The sequence below is a fragment of the Capsella rubella genome, unplaced genomic scaffold, assembly GCF_000375325.1.
Source record: "Capsella rubella cultivar Monte Gargano unplaced genomic scaffold, Caprub1_0 scaffold_1, whole genome shotgun sequence".
Lineage (NCBI taxonomy): Eukaryota > Viridiplantae > Streptophyta > Magnoliopsida > Brassicales > Brassicaceae > Capsella > Capsella rubella.
In genome coordinates, this window is record NW_006238923.1 from 6,529,952 (window position 1) to 6,547,661 (window position 17,710).

The following is a 17,710-nucleotide window of genomic DNA, read 5'->3' on the forward strand; positions in this document are numbered from 1 at the left end:
GTCTGTTAATTAGATATGTGTAATTGATGCATCGACTCAAGACTTCTGGCTTTAATTATTTTTAATATGGTTATGAACTCGATTTATTATCATTTTTATTGTTTAAAGTTTTAAACATTGTAAAAGATCTACAAATAGTTTGACAGGGAATGACATTAACGTTTAAGCCCAATGGATTAATATAATTTTATTTGAACCTTTATTCATTTTTTAACAGGTGAAGAATTTCTTATCGAAATCTTTTGTATGTATAGTGGTGGACCGAATATTCAAGAGAAAGAGACAAAGGGAAACAACATATGATTATTGGTACTTGTATGCATTCTTTTTATATAATAAATTGTGATTAAGCTAATATCCAAAATATTTTAATGCAACGTTGATATTCATAAAAATTAACTTAAACATCAACAAGATAACAACTCTCGTATCTAGTTAACTAGCAATAATAAGACCAAAAGCTTTTAAGTTGCTTATTTTTGAAGTATCAATTTATAAGTATGTATATCCCCATTATATGTTGCTGTCATTGACCATATGCTTCGTACTGTACATGTGCTATATAGATATACATCAAAATATATTAATATTCTTGAAAATAAGCATTGAAAGAGATTGCAAGTGCTCCCAAAGATTCAATCTCTTTCAACGCAAGTGCTCTTAAAGATTCAAGTCCTTCAAATAAGAAATATATATTATGTACATGCATACATGTCTCCTGCTTAAAACATAAGCATACAAATGTAGACTGGTATTATTCAAATGTGATAATTATTTTATACTTGGAGGACTCTTGCGGTTTGGGAAGGTTAATGATGGTTTACGCACGTCTTCAGAATCCGTCCCCAAAATTATCTACGGCTCATTGTACTCCAAATAGACTACTACTTCCTTAATTAAACGTCGTCTCTAACACTTTTTTCAGTCATTAAAAACAAAAATCAAGATCCAAAAGAAAAGAAAAGAAAAAACTAAACTGAAATTGCTTCGAATAATATTGTATGCTTTGAATAGATAAATAATATAGGCACACAAGCATATAATTGAAGTATATATTATAACACTCCATCACATCAAGATTGACGAATCCAATAATCATATAGATCGGCGTTAATGTAAGTATTTGAATATACATCGATAACCATATACATACATAAATACATCTCTAGTATAAAAATCAAAAGATCAAATCCAAAGCAGATTCTTCTTCTTTTTTTTTTTTTTTTTATAAATTAAAAATCACCAATACCTGTTCGTTAATTAGTTGCTCTTTGCATTATTAAGTGGGAGGAGAATACTCACAAACAACCTCCGTCTCAACCTCTCTCCGGTGAAAATTCCGGTGACAGCCACAAGCAGCACACGTCAAAGCATCACCACCGCCGCTTGCCATAAACTCCCGGCAACCGTCAACTGCGTAGCCGCCGATATTAGCAGCGTGATTCTTCTGGCACTCAACGTAACGGATGTTGCTTGAAGAAGAAGTCGTAGTGTAAGAGCTTTTTCTCTGTTTGACCACCACTTGCCTCTTCTTCATCTTCCTTTGGAAACTGAGCTCCCAAAAACCCTAAATTCTTTTTTTTTTTCTTTTTCTTTTCTTTTATAGGAGACGAGACGACCTTGTTTTGTGGGAGAGATGATCAAAGACTCCTTTTGGAAACGAAGTAAAAGGGGTACTTTGCAAAATGCCCCCTTTGTATCCCTTGTTATATAAATAGGGTTGTTGAGTGTTGACTATATATCTCTACACTATACACGGATTTGCCGAAGCATTTGAAAAAAAGTCGCTTAAAAAATAAAACAAAAGTCATTGTGAACTGATATTTATCTATATTTGGTAAGACAAAGACTTGGGGATAATTAGGTTTATAATAAGGGTAAAAATATGTTTCGTGATATGAAAGAAGTACAACAAAATGATAAGATTACTAGCTAGCTAGCTAGATAGTGATCTAGACATGCATCTACTACATGTAAAAACATTTTCTTTGAAGGTTAGAATCGAGTAAGATATTTTTCAAATAGTATACTATTATCAAAATGATAAAGTTTATAAATTTGATATGGGTGAATCTACCTTATTAAAAATTTAGAAATCAAATTTTTTGAAAACATAAAACTTAGTAACGAGCCTTGTTTTGTACCGTTGTTTTCACGTGCAATTGCTTCGCAAAAATCATTTTAGTTCATCGGAGGTATATAATTCTATTCAAAAACGAAAAAAAAAACAATTAAAATGGTAGCCACTAGCAAGTGTGGCTCATGAAATAGAAAAATAATTGGAAAAAACAAAATAAATGCGTATCCGAGTCACTCCAAGGGACATGCTCCCACAAGCAATAGACACTGACAGATTGCTGGAGTATAATCGCATTATCACTCACATTTTTATTATTACTATTCTCAACTTTATTAAATACTAGCAATTGACCCGCGCTCCGCGCGGGAGGTTTATAATTTTGTTTCGTTGATTTTTATTCATATTGTGATATTTTATTATTATTTTTAGTTGATTTTCAAAATATTATAATTATTTTCTCTTTAATTATTATCTTTCAATACTCAAATTTGGATTAAAAGCACTTGATTCAATTTATGAAATATCATTTTTTGTTCTTTTTGATCATGTTATAAACTAATATTTCACTTTCATTTTTGTTTTCCTCTTTATAATTTTATATATACAATTACATAAATGTTGTTTTAGTCTACCATAAATTTAAATTTTACTTCCATTCTAAAACTCAGTAACATATTTAAAATATTAAATTATGATCAATTTAAAATGAAAGTTGAATTATATTATTACCACTAATAAAAAATTAAAGTATTATTTTTCTTATTTTAACATTTCAATTTTTTTACATAATTTATTTTTATTTATATAAACTTTCTATTAATTAAATAAGTAACATAAATATGCACTAAATGAATGTTTTAAATTTATTTTAATGTTTAAACAAAAATGTGGCTTAGGTGGATGCTTAGGTGGCATCATGAGAAGAGAGAAAAAGCTAACTTTATATATATATAGATTATTTTTAAAAAAAATTCCTGTTAAATATAAATATGCAAGGTTTTCTTTTCTTCAACAAAATATAATACAGTACATAACAAATTTATTTTTATTCGTTTTTGAATTCTGGCTAATTAGCGAATTGACTACATATAGCGTATAAACGTGAAACAAATGTGGATCCCAGTTGCTACACAAAAGACAATATGTCAATGCCCCAATGCGATTTGATTATAAATTGTTTTAATTTGCCCTAAAAATGATCAAATTAGAATTTGTTTTCTGCACATAAATTATTAACTTGTAGACTACATCGAGTCATCGACGACAATGTTTAATAATTTAAGAATTTTGGCATTATGGAGATTCTATACGGTTCGGTATAATTCTAATGAAATTATCAGTATAACAAATCAAATCTCTCCAAAAACAAAAACAGAAATTAAGATAATAAAGTCATGTATATTAGAACATACAAACAAAAAAAGAATATGCGACTCATAACAAATTGAACTTCTGATCTCGACTTTTACTAATCATTGTAATGGTTATGTCATGATCATAATTAGTAAGTTCAAATCAGATTTTAGATAAAAAAAAGGGAAATATACTTGTAAACTTAATAATTTAGTTGAAAAAATAAAAATGCTTCGATCATTGTATAGAGGGGAACTAAAAGCCAAAAATCACGGGAGAAGTGTCAAGATGTTTGTTTTATCAAGTAGAAAATCAAGACACGGTAAGTTCTCTTGACTATATCTAAACCTTTGCCATCTCCAATAAGTTTTACATCAAAATTTCAGTCGGTTAATGCAAATAAAATGATCAAAAAACATAAAATCAAGTATATACTCACATATTATTAGCAGAATAAATACTAAAAAGTAGTTAAGAGCGCATGCATTTATTAAATTTTGGAATATAGACAGATGAGAGTCAGAGAGAGATGGGATGTTCTTTTAAGTATTTGTGCGTGAAGACTCTTTGTTTCTCACCAACCGTGCCCTACTCGTGTAGTTGCCAACCTAGAATCTTTACAACCCCAAATCATTTGACATTTTATTATATATATCTCTACACTCATTGTGTGCTAAATGATTAATTTCAACTCTAATAAAATATCACTTCTGAGTTTAACCTTAACAAAAAGTATGGTAACTGCGTCAGACAAGAGAAATGACCCAAACCAAATGTTAATAGCTTAATTGGTAAAGATCTCTTGGAAAAGCTTAGAGGTCGCCGGTTCGAATAGCGATTGGGACGAAATTATATAACCTGCTTTGGTTTCGGGTCTGGGGATGTATAGGTTTTGGCCCAGAACCTCTTTGAAAAAAAAAAGAGAAAAGACCCAAATGATTGCCAAACTATTACTTAGTTACTTACATAAACAATTATAGTCAGTTGGAAGGGTATCTACTCCCACTTTTTCTCCAACTACTTCACTTGTTTCTGTTCTGTTACCTTATTTTTGGTCGTGATAATTTCATAACTTCATAAACAAGTTAAATAGTTTACAACTTTTGATGATATGACTTGCTAAATTTTCTTATCATATTCTTGATTTCATACAAACTATGATGGAAATGGTGATAATAATTTGGAAGGAAAGGTAATAGACGTTTGCTCGTGAACGTTATAAATCATGAATTATTTAATGGGCTTATTTGAAATATAAAGCCTAGCTCACTTGACGACTTTTCGCGGGTAGTAGGCTTTCAGAGTTGTCTAGATTTGGGCTCAAGAACCAATCAATCCGAAACAGAGAGAATCACACAAATAAAGCTAAGGAATGCATCAATGCAAGACATGTTTCAAAGCACCACTATAATATAAACTGAAACCCTTGAAAGGATTAAGAGACAAATATGAACCTTTGCATAAAACATGATTACTGAATGGGAGAATAGAATTATACCGAGACTGCAGAAACAGAGTATATAGCCCTTAGCTTTACTTATAGAAACAAATATAAAAAAAATATGTCAGCATTTGTTGTATTTGTTGTGTATAGGATCAGAACCTCTTCCAATCATTCTTTTCACAGATTGATTGAGATCAGACATAACCATGGGAGAAGGCGCCAACTCTCTTTTAGTATCTAAATTTCCTTTCTTTGATGATGACGAAGACTCATCAGACTCTTCAAGAACACGCAAAGGATGATGAACAAAGAGAAGTTTCTGCAGCCTCATTTCTCTGTCCCATCTTAGACCCGAGACCTTACTTGTTTGAAGTACCGAAAACGCGATGACGAGAAGAAGAAGAATCATTCCTCTATGACGAATTGAAACACCCATTTTTGAACAAGTACTGTATATGTGTTAGATACTAGCATACAAATACAATGTTGTGTTTTCTGAAAGTACAACTTGAGAGGTTATATAAATGGCAAAAAAGGTTAAGGAAGAAGAGGGAACTTTTGTCTCTCTCTGTGTCCTTCTCTTTAGAATTGGAATGGAGAGAAGGAAGCATATATAAAGAAGGCTGGTTTTAGAAGAACTCTACTCTGACAAGTTTGAACCAAATAAAGGTTTACACTTGGAACTCTGTTCTTGGGAAGCTAAGCATATCTCTCTCTCTCTTTCTTTATTTTTGCTTCTTCTTCCTTTTTTAAGTTCCATACCTTTTTTCTGTTTTTAACATACACATCTACATATATGTGTACATTTTTTGATAAGATGAATGGTGTGAAACATACATTACAAATATAGTTTCGTAGGTGCAATCTTGTATTGCTTTCTTGGGGATTGTTCATCAAACACAAATGGAATCACCAAAGAACATTGAGATATCTTTTGAACATTCCCTATTGTCCGACATGGACAGCCCCTTTTACCTTTATATATATATATGATGCATGTGAATTTTGAATTTTCTTTACAAAACAATTGGGGGATCATAGTATAGTTAAATGAAATATAACAAGGAAAATTGTGTCAAGATAGATGGGAATTATGCTCCCTTTCTGTCATATTTATATAAATAGGATTTATCAAAATACAGCAACAAGTCATAATAAGATGTAATTATGGTAAAGATAAGCAAAACCTAAGTCCATGAATTTGTAGGGAGGAGATGAGTATTGGCTTGACGCAAATGCTATCAGCTGAGAAGCAAGAAGGCTCTCTTTAAAGGGAGAAAAAGTGAGTGAGTGATTATTCAAGAAAGAATAAATTGAAAATGATGAAAACGAATAAAAATAAATTTGAAGGGGAAGCCTCAGTCTGTGGTATGAAAGCTTGTGTTAATTTCAACTTTTGTAATTCCAAGCTCTTTTCTCCATGCAATAAAATCCAGTCTTGCTTCTTTGAGCTCAATGTAATGTATCCTTTATGCTTTTCTTTTTCTTTTACTTATTCATTCAAAACTAAGGACCATTGAACTGTTTATTTCATTTCGTTCAACTTGTTAAAGAAAGAGGGTTAACTTCATGTGTAAGTTTTATTTCATAAAAAAAGTCGAGGATCTCTATCACAACATATGATGATCATTACATATCCCATACAAATTTAAAGTTTGTTTATTTAAATTTTAAAGGTCGTAGAAGTACTGTAGCATAGGTGCACACAAAAAAAAATTAAAAAAAGTAAGGTACGATTATCCCACCCAAAAAAGACCTATGATGTACATTCTCAAATCATGACACAAACACAAAGACAAAGAAAGACAAATACAAAGACATACACTAACTAATAATATATATAGATGTAATATATTTAGAAACATGAAAGGCCTCAACTTTTTCTCTACCATCTCTTCCACTCTACTTGAGTTGTCTTCCCTGCAAAACCCAAAAATAATCCAAGAAAAGTTGATTCAGAGACTTTCATTAAGATATCTCAGTGTGAGAAAGCTTTTTTTTTTTCCGCTTAGGACACTAACCATTTCCTTCTTTGGACGAATGAAGAGGTTTCTCAGTCTTATTCCCGGTTTTGCCACCTGAGTTTGAGACTCTTGTTTTTGGAGAATGAGAAGTTACTCTTGCACTATTACCTGAAGATGGTAGGGAGTAACGTCTACTGGCTTTCTCAGTAGTCCCTTGTTGCTTAGGTGAAGAAGAGCCTTGTAGCCTCAGCTTTGCTTTTGCGGATTTAGTTGCTTGCATATAGCTTGGTATTCCCTGGCTACCAGTCTGATTTCCATAACTACTCTCTTCACACTCGGCGGTTTGAGTAGTGGTAACTAGAGAAGCCTTTTTCCCGGATTTCTGATTCTCCTTCCGTGTTGAATTCTCCTTATAGTTTTGTTTGGGAGTTCTCTCTTCTTTCACATCCTCCTTTTCCTCAGCCATTACATTTTCTTTGCTCTCTTCGATTTGATTGACCGATGTCGAATCAAGTGCTTCATTGGCTCTCAATGGTCCACGAGTTAGTATTAATTCCTCAGGTTGTTCCACCACTGTCTCAGACATTTCATCTTCTTTCTCTCCATCAAAGGCATTCACAAATTCTTCTGAACCTAGCGGATTTGGCTTTTCGACTGCAATCTGTGGAACCGGCTGAAGTTGGATAGAATTCTCAACTATGGGATTATGTACTTTCCTCAAGCCACGTTTCACTTTCTCTAGATCAACTTGAGGATTTTCCATGTCTGGTAGTGGTTCTACAGAATGACTTGCTGAAACTTTGCGGAAGCTGCGTTTGGGTTTTTCAACCTCAAGTGTTGTCTGTGCCACTGAGGGATTGTCGAGATTTGAAGTAGGGACTTTGCGAACACTCTTCTTTGGTCTAGCAAACTCAGCCTCGACTATCTGAGAGTTACTGGCAAACTTTTTCTGAGTTCTTCTGACTGAGGCCTTCTTTGGCTGAGGAACTGGTTTCCAGAAGTAAGAAGCTGACCAGTTCTCTAACCAGATTGAATTGGAAGAATCATTGTCAAGGGACAATGGCATCACGTTTGGCGATGAAGCTAGAAGCTGATAAGAAAAAAGACAGCAAAATCATCTACCATGATGTCGTCTCATCTCCTAGTTTCAAACATATTAATAGCAGAAACAAGTATATACCTTCTGAGCAAAAGCATTAGCTGTTAGCATCTTGATTCCCAGGTAAGCATGCGTATCAACAACTGAGTTGGTGAGTTTGTTTTCCTGATAAGACAAAAAAAAATTTGGATGAAGGATTAGAGTTAAAAGTTATTAAGGTAGAAAAACAAAAATCAGAGAGACGCGAGAGATGAGCATTACCAAAGGCTGATGATGCAACCGGCATTTCCTATGAACTTCAACTCCAATGTCGGAATGCCTGACCTCTCTTCCTCGAGCAAGTGCTTGCAATCTGACAATTCCCATAACACAACACAGGGTCGAAACAGCTTGCCTTCTAACCATGTGACCACGGAAAACTGCTTGTAGCCTTATTATACCTTTTAAGATCCTGAAAGCACGTCGAGCCTTCACATATAGAGCTCAGATCAGAATACGGAAACTGTAAAATCAAGAATCATGTCTATATCTAGTCCAGAAGCTAAAAAATATTACCAAGTAGCCTCTATACGCAGCCTGCACGGTAACTGCTGCAATCTCTTGTTGAATTTTCTCTGATTCGGATGGCGAATCATCAGGAACAGAACCAGCATCTTGACAATCTGTTGGTTGGACCTCAGAAACTTGTATCTCGTTGGCTGAAACATCTTCATGTTCTAGATTCTGTGTCTCTACCATACCACTGGTGTAAACGGCTGCATTTTCTATGGGTAGAATATCCGAAACAACATCGGATTCTTCAATCTTTGAAATAACTACAACCTCTTTTCCAATCACAATTCTCTGCGCATGTGATAGCCATTGAGTTTTTGACTTTTGTAACCATTAGAAACAGACAATAAAGAGAAAGGCAATCATGTAGTGACACCATACACAACAGTAGACAGAACAGAATTAGTCGTGAAAGAGATAGATCATGTAAGTAGTATATACTAAGCCTTAAAGTACATCAGGGAATTTTAGTCTGGCAACCATTATTATACTAAGCCTTACACTATTCAAATATGAAACCCATATGCAATATCATACAACATTTTGAAGAGAAAACAAACTGTACCTCCTTGTCTTTAGAACCACTAGATTTAGATGGTTTCTTCCCAAGTAATACACTTTTTAACCACCTTGCAGGCTTTCCCATGATGTCTAGAACCAAAATGCAGCCGAAATCACAACACCTGCATTTGTCCCCGAAATCACAAAACAAATATGCTCTAGTAATAACAAAACACTATATAATAATACAACACATTACCAACAAATATTGCAATTTGCAAATCCAGAGCTTCAAAATTAAAAGAGATGCAGAAGCTCTTTGTTAACAAAAATTAATCATACTAAGTTCAGTGGATCAACCATTTGTTTATAAAGACTGTAAAGATCCAGAATAAGAATCACTGTCGGCTACTAAATTAAGATAAATTAATAAAATCCAGAAGGATTATGTAATTTCATAGTACACTCATTATTAGCCAATGATCATCAAACAAGAAAAGAAAGAAATTTGTAATAGTTGCCGTAATAAATTCAACAAAATCTCCAAAACGTAGAGAACTTGAGAAATGAAATTAACACGAAACCAGATCTGGAACTCACCTTGCAAGTAAATGAACCTGATCTCAAATCCAAACTACCTGATCTCTGTATAAACAGTAAGAGAAAGAAAAGTATTACAACTTTTATAGTAGTCGAACTATTCCGAGCAATGTCGGTCTCAAATTAGAGCACTTGGTCGGATCTAATGTCTGAAGAGTGAAGCCAACACACACTAAGAGGAAGAAGACAACATTACCGTGAACGGTTTCAGTGGCCGGATTAGCTAAAGATGCTTTTCATTTGCAAATCGTCTGGTGAGATCAGAGGCTCTTCGGTGGTGTGTTAGTTTCAGTGACCACGACTTCAGAGAAAACTTTATTTATTTATATATTTTGAAACTGCATAACGCATCTCCAGTTTTATATAAATCTACCACCGTTCTTTTACAGCCGTTAGATCTTTACTTTTGTGCATAAACAAACAAAAAATCAAAACTTTATGGGAAAAATTGCAACCAATCAAGTAACAACACAAATGGGAAATGAAATGGTAATTGACAGATAAGTAAATTTAAGAAGGGTGATAAAGTCAGGAGTTGGGTAGTCCCCAGATTGCAGCTTACTTTGGGAACAAGTGTATTAACTCTGCTGCGTGTATATGAAGCATTTGTCGTTTCTTTACATTCTTGCCCTCCTTCTTCTTCTTCTTCTTCTTCTTCTTCTACCTGCGGCAAGCTCTCATTTCGTCGAGCAACGTGTGTTCCGTTCTATTCCTATCAAAACTAGAGCACTAACAAATCCACCTCAAAATTCATAACCCAGAAGTTGAGACTAAATGTTTCTCTTTACAGCTCGGCATACAGTGAAAGATAGTTTTTTAACCCAATGCTACAAACACTTTTACAGGAAATCGAAACTGCAATTTTCTGCAATCTCTAGTGGTTTCATTTGGGCCAAGTCTTATATATTGTACTCTTCCTCTTCTATAAAAAAAAATAATAATTTAAAACCATGCAGATCACTTAAGTCGATCTTAGGATAAGTAGATCGATTATGTGGTGCAACATATATCAGACTGGCAATGTGCATAAGTTGGTGACAAAACTCTCAAGGATAACGAACAAAATCATACTTCTAGTAAGAGGATGAACTGAAACTAGAAAATACAAAAGACACTGGGGAACATTAGAAAGAAAAAAAAAAAGTGAAAACAGGGCTGCATCAAACGCCATCTAATCTGAGCACTCCGTCAACTGTGAAACTCTAGTTTCGGGAAGCAACTTTCAAACTCTCAAGGGCATTAGCCACAAAACAGCACAGTTTTGATTCTGAAGCTAAACCATCTGCTACTCGTGCAATAGACTTCAGCTCTTCATGCAAATTCGAGTGCAGAACCATAGTGGAGAAGTTCTCGTCAATAATAAGCCCCAAACATTTGGTTATGTCTTCCAGTTCAGGAATCCAGTTGCATAGTTTCAAACCGAGTTTGGAGGCGGCTTTAGGGCATGGACCAGCTTGAGGGAACATCTCATACTTCTTCATCCATTTAGAGAGGTATCGAATAAAGCTACTCATCTCATTGCCATTCAACTTACTAACTGCAGATGCAAACATGACTTCATCAATGTTCCGCGAAGCTAACAAGTAATGCAGACAAAGCTCAGAGGTTGAAAACCCGTCGTGAGCAACCATCAGCAAGATCGAAGCCTCTTCAGCAACTTTAGACTTCTTTGATAGCTCTGTGTTGCTAACCTTTTCAATAGCCAACATAGCCTCACTGTCCCATTCTTCTCTTACATTAACCATGTTGCTAATTGCTTCCTTTGATGGGCATAAAAAATACTTCAAGATCGAAAGTAGCTCAGTTGCCCCAAGATCTGAAGCTTGTTTGATAACAACACAAAGCAAATCTGACCGTTGCTTCTCAACAAGATTGCTAACTAAATAAGAGTATGAGGAATGATCAACCAAGGAGTTTGAAATCAAAATTTCCACTAGCTCCCACATCTCTAGATGAATGCAACCTTTCAAAACTAAACAAGATACATCTCTACCCATCAAAACCCCATTCTTCTCCACCAGTTTATGTATCTCAGGACCAGCTTGATCTCCCAAAACTAACCCAGCCGCATTTGTACCCATCAAAAGTTCAGTATTTTTTTTCAAATTCTTTAACTCATCCTCAGAAATCCCAACTTTCTCACCGATATTCTCAAGAAATTGCTTCAACATTCTCACAAACTCATCTTTGACAAACCCATTCGTATTCTTCAGCTTCCTTTTCAGCTTAGATGAAAACTTCTTACCCAAATCAATGACTTCAACATCGCTTCCGGAGATTCCCCACCCGGATATTGGATTGACAAGGGTACCAGGATTGGGGTTCTCTAGCTTCGGTTTCAGATTCGCGAAGATACCATCGTGGCTAAGAGGGATTGGATAATCTGATTGCGAGTCGACTCTGTCCTGAATCGTTACGGCGTTGGAGATAGCTTCAAGTAGCGTCATTGCGAACCAACAAAAAAGAACCAAACTTTCACCAAAATCTGTAAGAATGAAGAGAACCCATTAACTCAAAACCACAAACCCATTCGCAAATCACGCAACAAAGGCTCAAAAAGAGTAAACAAGTCTAACGAAGCAAATTCAGAAGAGTTCCATTGAGATTACTCCCAAATAAGCAATCTAGAGCTATCAAAATTTTACCTTGAGGAGGGAATTGTAAGGATGAATCTTCACTCGAATCGCCCACACTCGAGCTGCGAGGTTGAAGTGGAGAGACTGATAAAAGATGAAAATCTCAATGAAGGCGATAGCAAATTAGGGTTTAGGGTTTTGTAATTGGAACATTACTTTCTACCCTTTTTGTGATTCCAAATATACCCCTGCCCTTCCCTACTTTATTACATTTTAGTTGGATTTGAGCAGCGACAAATTTAGAGGAAGTTAAAGACATGAATTAGCTATAAAAACTGGGTCAACAAGTTGACTAATTATTGTAAAATGTCAATGGCATATACATAACTCTACGCAACCATGGAAAAGTCCTTAGATCGTGGTCCATTTAAATATCTACTTGTTACTATCAATCACATGTCCACGAAAATATTCCTCATGTTTTATTCTTCTTTTTTTCGATCTTCTTGTCAATAACATGTATTTTACCAAATTTATATATGAGTGGGTGATGATATAACAATAACCTAAATTATAAAATAACCATATATAGACCATAGTCATTATGCGTTTGAAATCTCACATGGAAAAAAAAAAAAGCGAAACACAAATAATTTGTGTATGAAAAGTTAATCAACTCAATGGTCAATTTGGTTTTCCATTGGAAGTCATAAATTTATTTTTATATATTCAGTTACAATTCCATGATGATATTATGTATAATGAATTTAAGTATAATACTAATTAGAATGCCAAATCTACCAACCATTTGGCAAAAATTTAAGACTTCATTAAACAAAGAAACAAACTGCGTAACTTAAAAAATAAAACATGCAATTTGTAATTGATTAAACCTTAAGTTTGTTTGTAACAGAGTCATGTATGATTTAAAATTTGCAACATGATTGATTATATATAACCATTTGCTTTTTGGATCTAGATTTATAAGTTCATATTTTCTTGTAGTCCTCCGATATAGAGTTTATAATAGTTGAGGTTACAAAAAAAAATTCTTGCTAATCTGATTTGAGTACTTTCCATCTATAAAAGTTTTTTAAAACCGCTGATTTTATCTCATAATTTCATTGTTCCACCATACATCATAAGTTATATACGTTGCCACACTTTATTCTACATTTAAATTCAGATCCAATAACTTTGCGTATACTTATTTTGATAAAGTAAGCTGCATCATAAGTACAATATACAAAACAAATAAAATAGTTCATTTGATGCGTTTAAAACGATACAACAACTAAACCCACATTTTGTACATTCTTTGCAATTTGAAAAACAACCCATTACGCATTTTCATGTTAATAAATACAATGATACGTACACGAGTGCAGCACAACAAACACATCAACTCTAAGACGAAACTATATGTTTGAACCGTTTGTTTATGTCTTTTTCTCATCGAAAAAAAAAAAGGACAAAAAAAGATTAGGTTTATTGGTTTATTGATCACTTAAAAAAAGTACTATTAATTATAGTAGATGCTCTTTGGATAATCGAACTAAATTTAAAACAATTAGTGAAATCTTCGTTCGATTATCTTTATTACATTTTTGTGGGTTCGTCCTCTAATTAACCACACATTAAACTTTTTTTTTATTATTATTATAATTTATAAAGTGTTTTTCATGCCACATTAGTTATCCAATTTGCATGTGTCTTTGATTTGCTTGACATATTGTCTTGTCGCTTACCAGTAGAAGTCTCATGATATATAGTAAGATAGGTTAACGATTTAAAGAAAAAGAAGAAGAGATAGAGATGAACCATGTGTATACGATGTGATCAAAAGACATTTCAACGTTGTTCTTCTTTAACACCAACGTTGGCCGGTGGGTCCATTATTTCGGCTCCAAACCTTAACAGTGTTTTTTTTTGTTGTTGTTGTTAAGACATTGCTGTTTATTACAACTTACAAAGCGTTGAAGTTGAATATTTCTTCTCTTCCAAATTAGTCGATATTACTCTCGATCCATCCACAAACAACTATCATATTCCTTATTTTCCCTAATTCATCGGATGCACACTTTTTTTTTTCTCTCTATAATGATGTGTGCGTGTGTTTTGGTATTTGAAAAAAAAAAAAAAAAGAGGCTAATTAACATATTATAATTCCGAATCATATTTGGTCGTACATATTCTCATTATTTTAACTTATTTGTTTTGTTCAATTGGATTGGCTGTTGACCTTTCAAGATTTCAGAGTTGCGTGCTTGTTTTTCCGATGGTTTGAAACAATATATGCTGCAAAAAAATGTGTATATAGAATAAAGGGTTAGAAATAATTGTAAATATCTATAGTCTATTATGTACTATTATGTACAGTTTTACTTTTTTTTAGTCTACAAAAACTCTTTAATTTAAATTTTGGAATTTTAATTTATCGTCAAACAAAAAGACGAGGCTACTCAGTCTAAATTTTGGAGTTTATCATATTATATATACACTATATATTTTATAATACTATATAATATATACAGTATATGTTTAAGATAAAATTTTGGTAATTTTTCTATTATAGCTAGCAATCATGTTCTCTGAACAACATAAATAAAGGAGACTTGCATGTTTTGTGTATTATATAATTGTCATAGTCAAAGGATGTTGTATAGGTTGCATATATAGAAATCAACAGTTCCCAAAAAAAAAAAAAAAAAAAAAAACATAAGAGCTTATAAGAAAAATATCAAAGGAGAATAATGGAGAAGGAAGATTTCTTGAAGAGTGGTCATGGAGGAGAAAAGAACCATGAAGGGATGAGAAAGCTTGATTCGTCTCACGATGATTCTCATGAAGAACACGAGAATACTATAAGATCCAAGGTATAATTTTTTTTTTTTGTAATTTTATACGTCATTTATACATATATGCATAAATCAATCCTTGGAATCACATACATATTCCATAATTTTCTCATCTATATGTTTCTTGGTTACTCGTTTGACCAAGAGAACATGTAGATCTTCGAATCAATGAATATGAATTGGAAAGATTGGACTAAGCTAGATCTTCGAATCTCTTTTTAGATCCGTCTTTTTTTCTTCTATTTTTTATGAAAATAATAACTTGTTGAAAGTTGAAACTGAGTTGCATGTTAATGGTTTTTTTTTTTTAATTGACGTGAGAGTTGCATAGTGTTATCCAAATTATATATCATGTTTATTCCTTATATACCAGAGAATAATTTGCTCACCTATATCAATTATCAACAACAACAATAATTATGAAAAGAACGAAAATTCTGTACAAGATTTTTAAAGGTATACATATCAAATTAATGAGAGAACCAATGAATATATGTTTGTACATGTTATGAATTAATTTTGAATAATCACAAACGTATGATATATGAGATCAGTTGGACTTGACTAAAGTCGAAATGGAGGAGGCTAAAGAGGAAAATCGGAGGCTAAAGTCATCATTGAGTAAAATCAAGAAAGATTTTGACATCCTTCAAACACAATACAACCAATTAATGGTCCAACATGAAGAACCAAAACATATCTCATCAAAAGGGCACCATCAAGACAAAGACAAAGTTAGCGAGCGCGAAGAACTTGTCTCGTTGAGCCTAGGTAGAGGGTTAAAGTCACTGTTCCAGCCAAGTGGTTCAATGAAGAATAAAGAAGAAAAAAACAAAGATATTATGGAGGAAGCGGGTGATGACAAAAAGATTGATGGTCATGAAAAGGGTAGTGAACAAGGGTTGAGTGTGGCATTTGAATACAAGGATTTGAGTAATCCTAATGAGAAGTTTGATCATAAGAAAGAAACGATTTCGCTGGAGATTGGTAGTAATAATAAGACCCCATCAGAGAATAGTTTTGGGTTTAAGAACGATGAAGATGATCATCAAGAAGATCAAGAAGAGCTTTTGCCTCAAAACCTTGTTAAGAAAACTAGGGTTTCTGTGAGATCAAGATGTGAGACACCAACGGTTAGTATATTTTATACACATCATTAAAATAGTTTATACACATGTATACTAACATAATGCTTATACAGTATATCCTTAATTCCATGAAAGAAGTTTAAATTTGTCTAAATAGAGCATATATATCACTTAACTAAATTTAGTAACCATAACTAGTTGAAAATATACTAATAAATGTATCTTGTTTTTGTTAGAGATTAATATTTGTTTAAATATCTTTCACTTCTATTTCTACAATCCATTATTTGTATTTATATATGCAGATGAATGATGGATGTCAATGGAGGAAATATGGTCAGAAAATAGCAAAAGGGAATCCATGTCCTCGAGCTTACTATCGGTGTACCATTGCAGCTTCTTGTCCCGTAAGAAAACAGGTAACGTCCAACTTAATCTAATCCGTTGTATAGGTAACGTATAATATGATATATGTTATCAAAAATAACCTCCACAATCTAATCCTTTGTAAAGGTGCAAAGATGTTCAGAAGATATGTCTATACTTATCTCAACATACGAAGGAACACATAACCATCCACTTCCCATGTCAGCAACCGCAATGGCCTCTGCCACTTCAGCCGCGGCTTCCATGCTCCTCTCCGGCACCTCCTCATCGTCCTCCTCCTCTGTGGCCGCATCTGACCTTCATGGCCTTAACTTCTCTCTCTCCGGCAATAACATCAATCCAAAATCTAATTCACCTTTCCTCCAGACGTCTTCTTCCCCTTCCTCTTCAGGCCATCCCACCATCACTCTTGACCTCACAGCCTCCTCCTCATCACAGCAACCCTTCTTATCTATGCTCAATCGCTTCAGTTCTCCTACCAGCAATGTCTCAAGATCTAATAGTTATCCTTCGACCAATCTTAACTTCTCAAATAACACCAATACATTGCAGAATTGGAGTGGTGGTGGTGGTATTCTCAGTAATCAATACCGTGCACCTTACGGTAACATCAGCACCCATCAGCAATCACCTTACCAAAGCATCATTCAGACCCGAACCGTCGGGTCATCTTTTGATCCCTTTGGAAGATCAGCCTCATCATCTTCATCACATCCGACACAAAGCAATCATGATCATATAGGAATCAAAAACATTACTACTCATCAAGTGCCATCTTTACCAGCGGAAACAATCAAGGCGATCACGACAGATCCAAATTTTCAGTCGGCTTTGGCAACTGCTCTATCTTCCATCATAGGCGGCGATTTAAAGATTGATCATAAAGTGAATAGAAGCGATGCTGAGAAAAGCCCTTAGAGGAAGTGCTATGTATGTTCCTAGTACATTGATATATGTGTTTTTAGTCTTTTACTAGTTTCCTAGTTCATCAATATTTTTGGTTATTTAACCATATATTTAATTTGTTGTTGGAATTTATGCAACTAATGTGTACATATGAAACTTTTAAAATGAATAAATAAAACTTGAATAACCTTTTAGAATGTATAGCTAGGTGGAAGTATCGGTAAAGCTCATGAGTCTCCAAATTATGCGTAATCAAGCGTCGAACTCCATAATATGAAAAGAAAAGGTGGATTCCAAAGGTT

At 33.7% G+C, this 17,710-nt stretch overlaps 4 protein-coding genes across 4 annotated transcripts; 1 reads left to right on the forward strand and 3 right to left on the reverse strand.

Annotated features, from left to right (window-relative positions):
• Positions 1–673: 673 nt before the first annotated feature.
• LOC17897164 (mini zinc finger protein 3) lies at positions 674–1,738 on the reverse strand. The gene is made up of 2 exons (XM_023777057.1): positions 1,250–1,738; positions 674–915 (listed from the first exon to the last, which is right to left on the reverse strand). Exon 1 carries the CDS (start codon positions 1,535–1,537, stop codon positions 1,280–1,282), a length of 258 nt encoding a protein of 85 aa, XP_023632825.1. The 5' UTR covers positions 1,538–1,738; the 3' UTR covers positions 674–915; positions 1,250–1,279.
• Positions 1,739–6,483: 4,745 nt separating this feature from the next.
• LOC17897154 (protein IQ-DOMAIN 31) lies at positions 6,484–9,905 on the reverse strand. Its single transcript, XM_006307049.2, has 8 exons — positions 9,790–9,905; positions 9,594–9,638; positions 9,058–9,175; positions 8,496–8,783; positions 8,202–8,408; positions 8,022–8,105; positions 6,899–7,931; positions 6,484–6,797 (listed from the first exon to the last, which is right to left on the reverse strand). The coding sequence occupies exons 3-8, from the start codon at positions 9,136–9,138 to the stop codon at positions 6,763–6,765; spliced, it is 1,728 nt and encodes a 575-aa protein (XP_006307111.1). The 5' UTR covers positions 9,139–9,175; positions 9,594–9,638; positions 9,790–9,905; the 3' UTR covers positions 6,484–6,762.
• A 656-nt stretch (positions 9,906–10,561) lies between these two features.
• Positions 10,562–12,345, reverse strand: LOC17899422. The gene is made up of 2 exons (XM_006307399.2): positions 12,239–12,345; positions 10,562–12,078 (listed from the first exon to the last, which is right to left on the reverse strand). The coding sequence occupies exon 2, from the start codon at positions 12,038–12,040 to the stop codon at positions 10,796–10,798; it is 1,245 nt and encodes a 414-aa protein (XP_006307461.2). The 5' UTR covers positions 12,041–12,078; positions 12,239–12,345; the 3' UTR covers positions 10,562–10,795.
• Positions 12,346–14,898: 2,553 nt separating this feature from the next.
• On the forward strand, positions 14,899–17,566 carry LOC17900324 (probable WRKY transcription factor 61). The gene is made up of 4 exons (XM_006307296.2): positions 14,899–15,045; positions 15,582–16,160; positions 16,421–16,534; positions 16,629–17,566. The coding sequence occupies exons 1-4, from the start codon at positions 14,923–14,925 to the stop codon at positions 17,418–17,420; spliced, it is 1,608 nt and encodes a 535-aa protein (XP_006307358.2). The 5' UTR covers positions 14,899–14,922; the 3' UTR covers positions 17,421–17,566.
• The last annotated feature ends 144 nt before the right edge of the window (positions 17,567–17,710 follow it).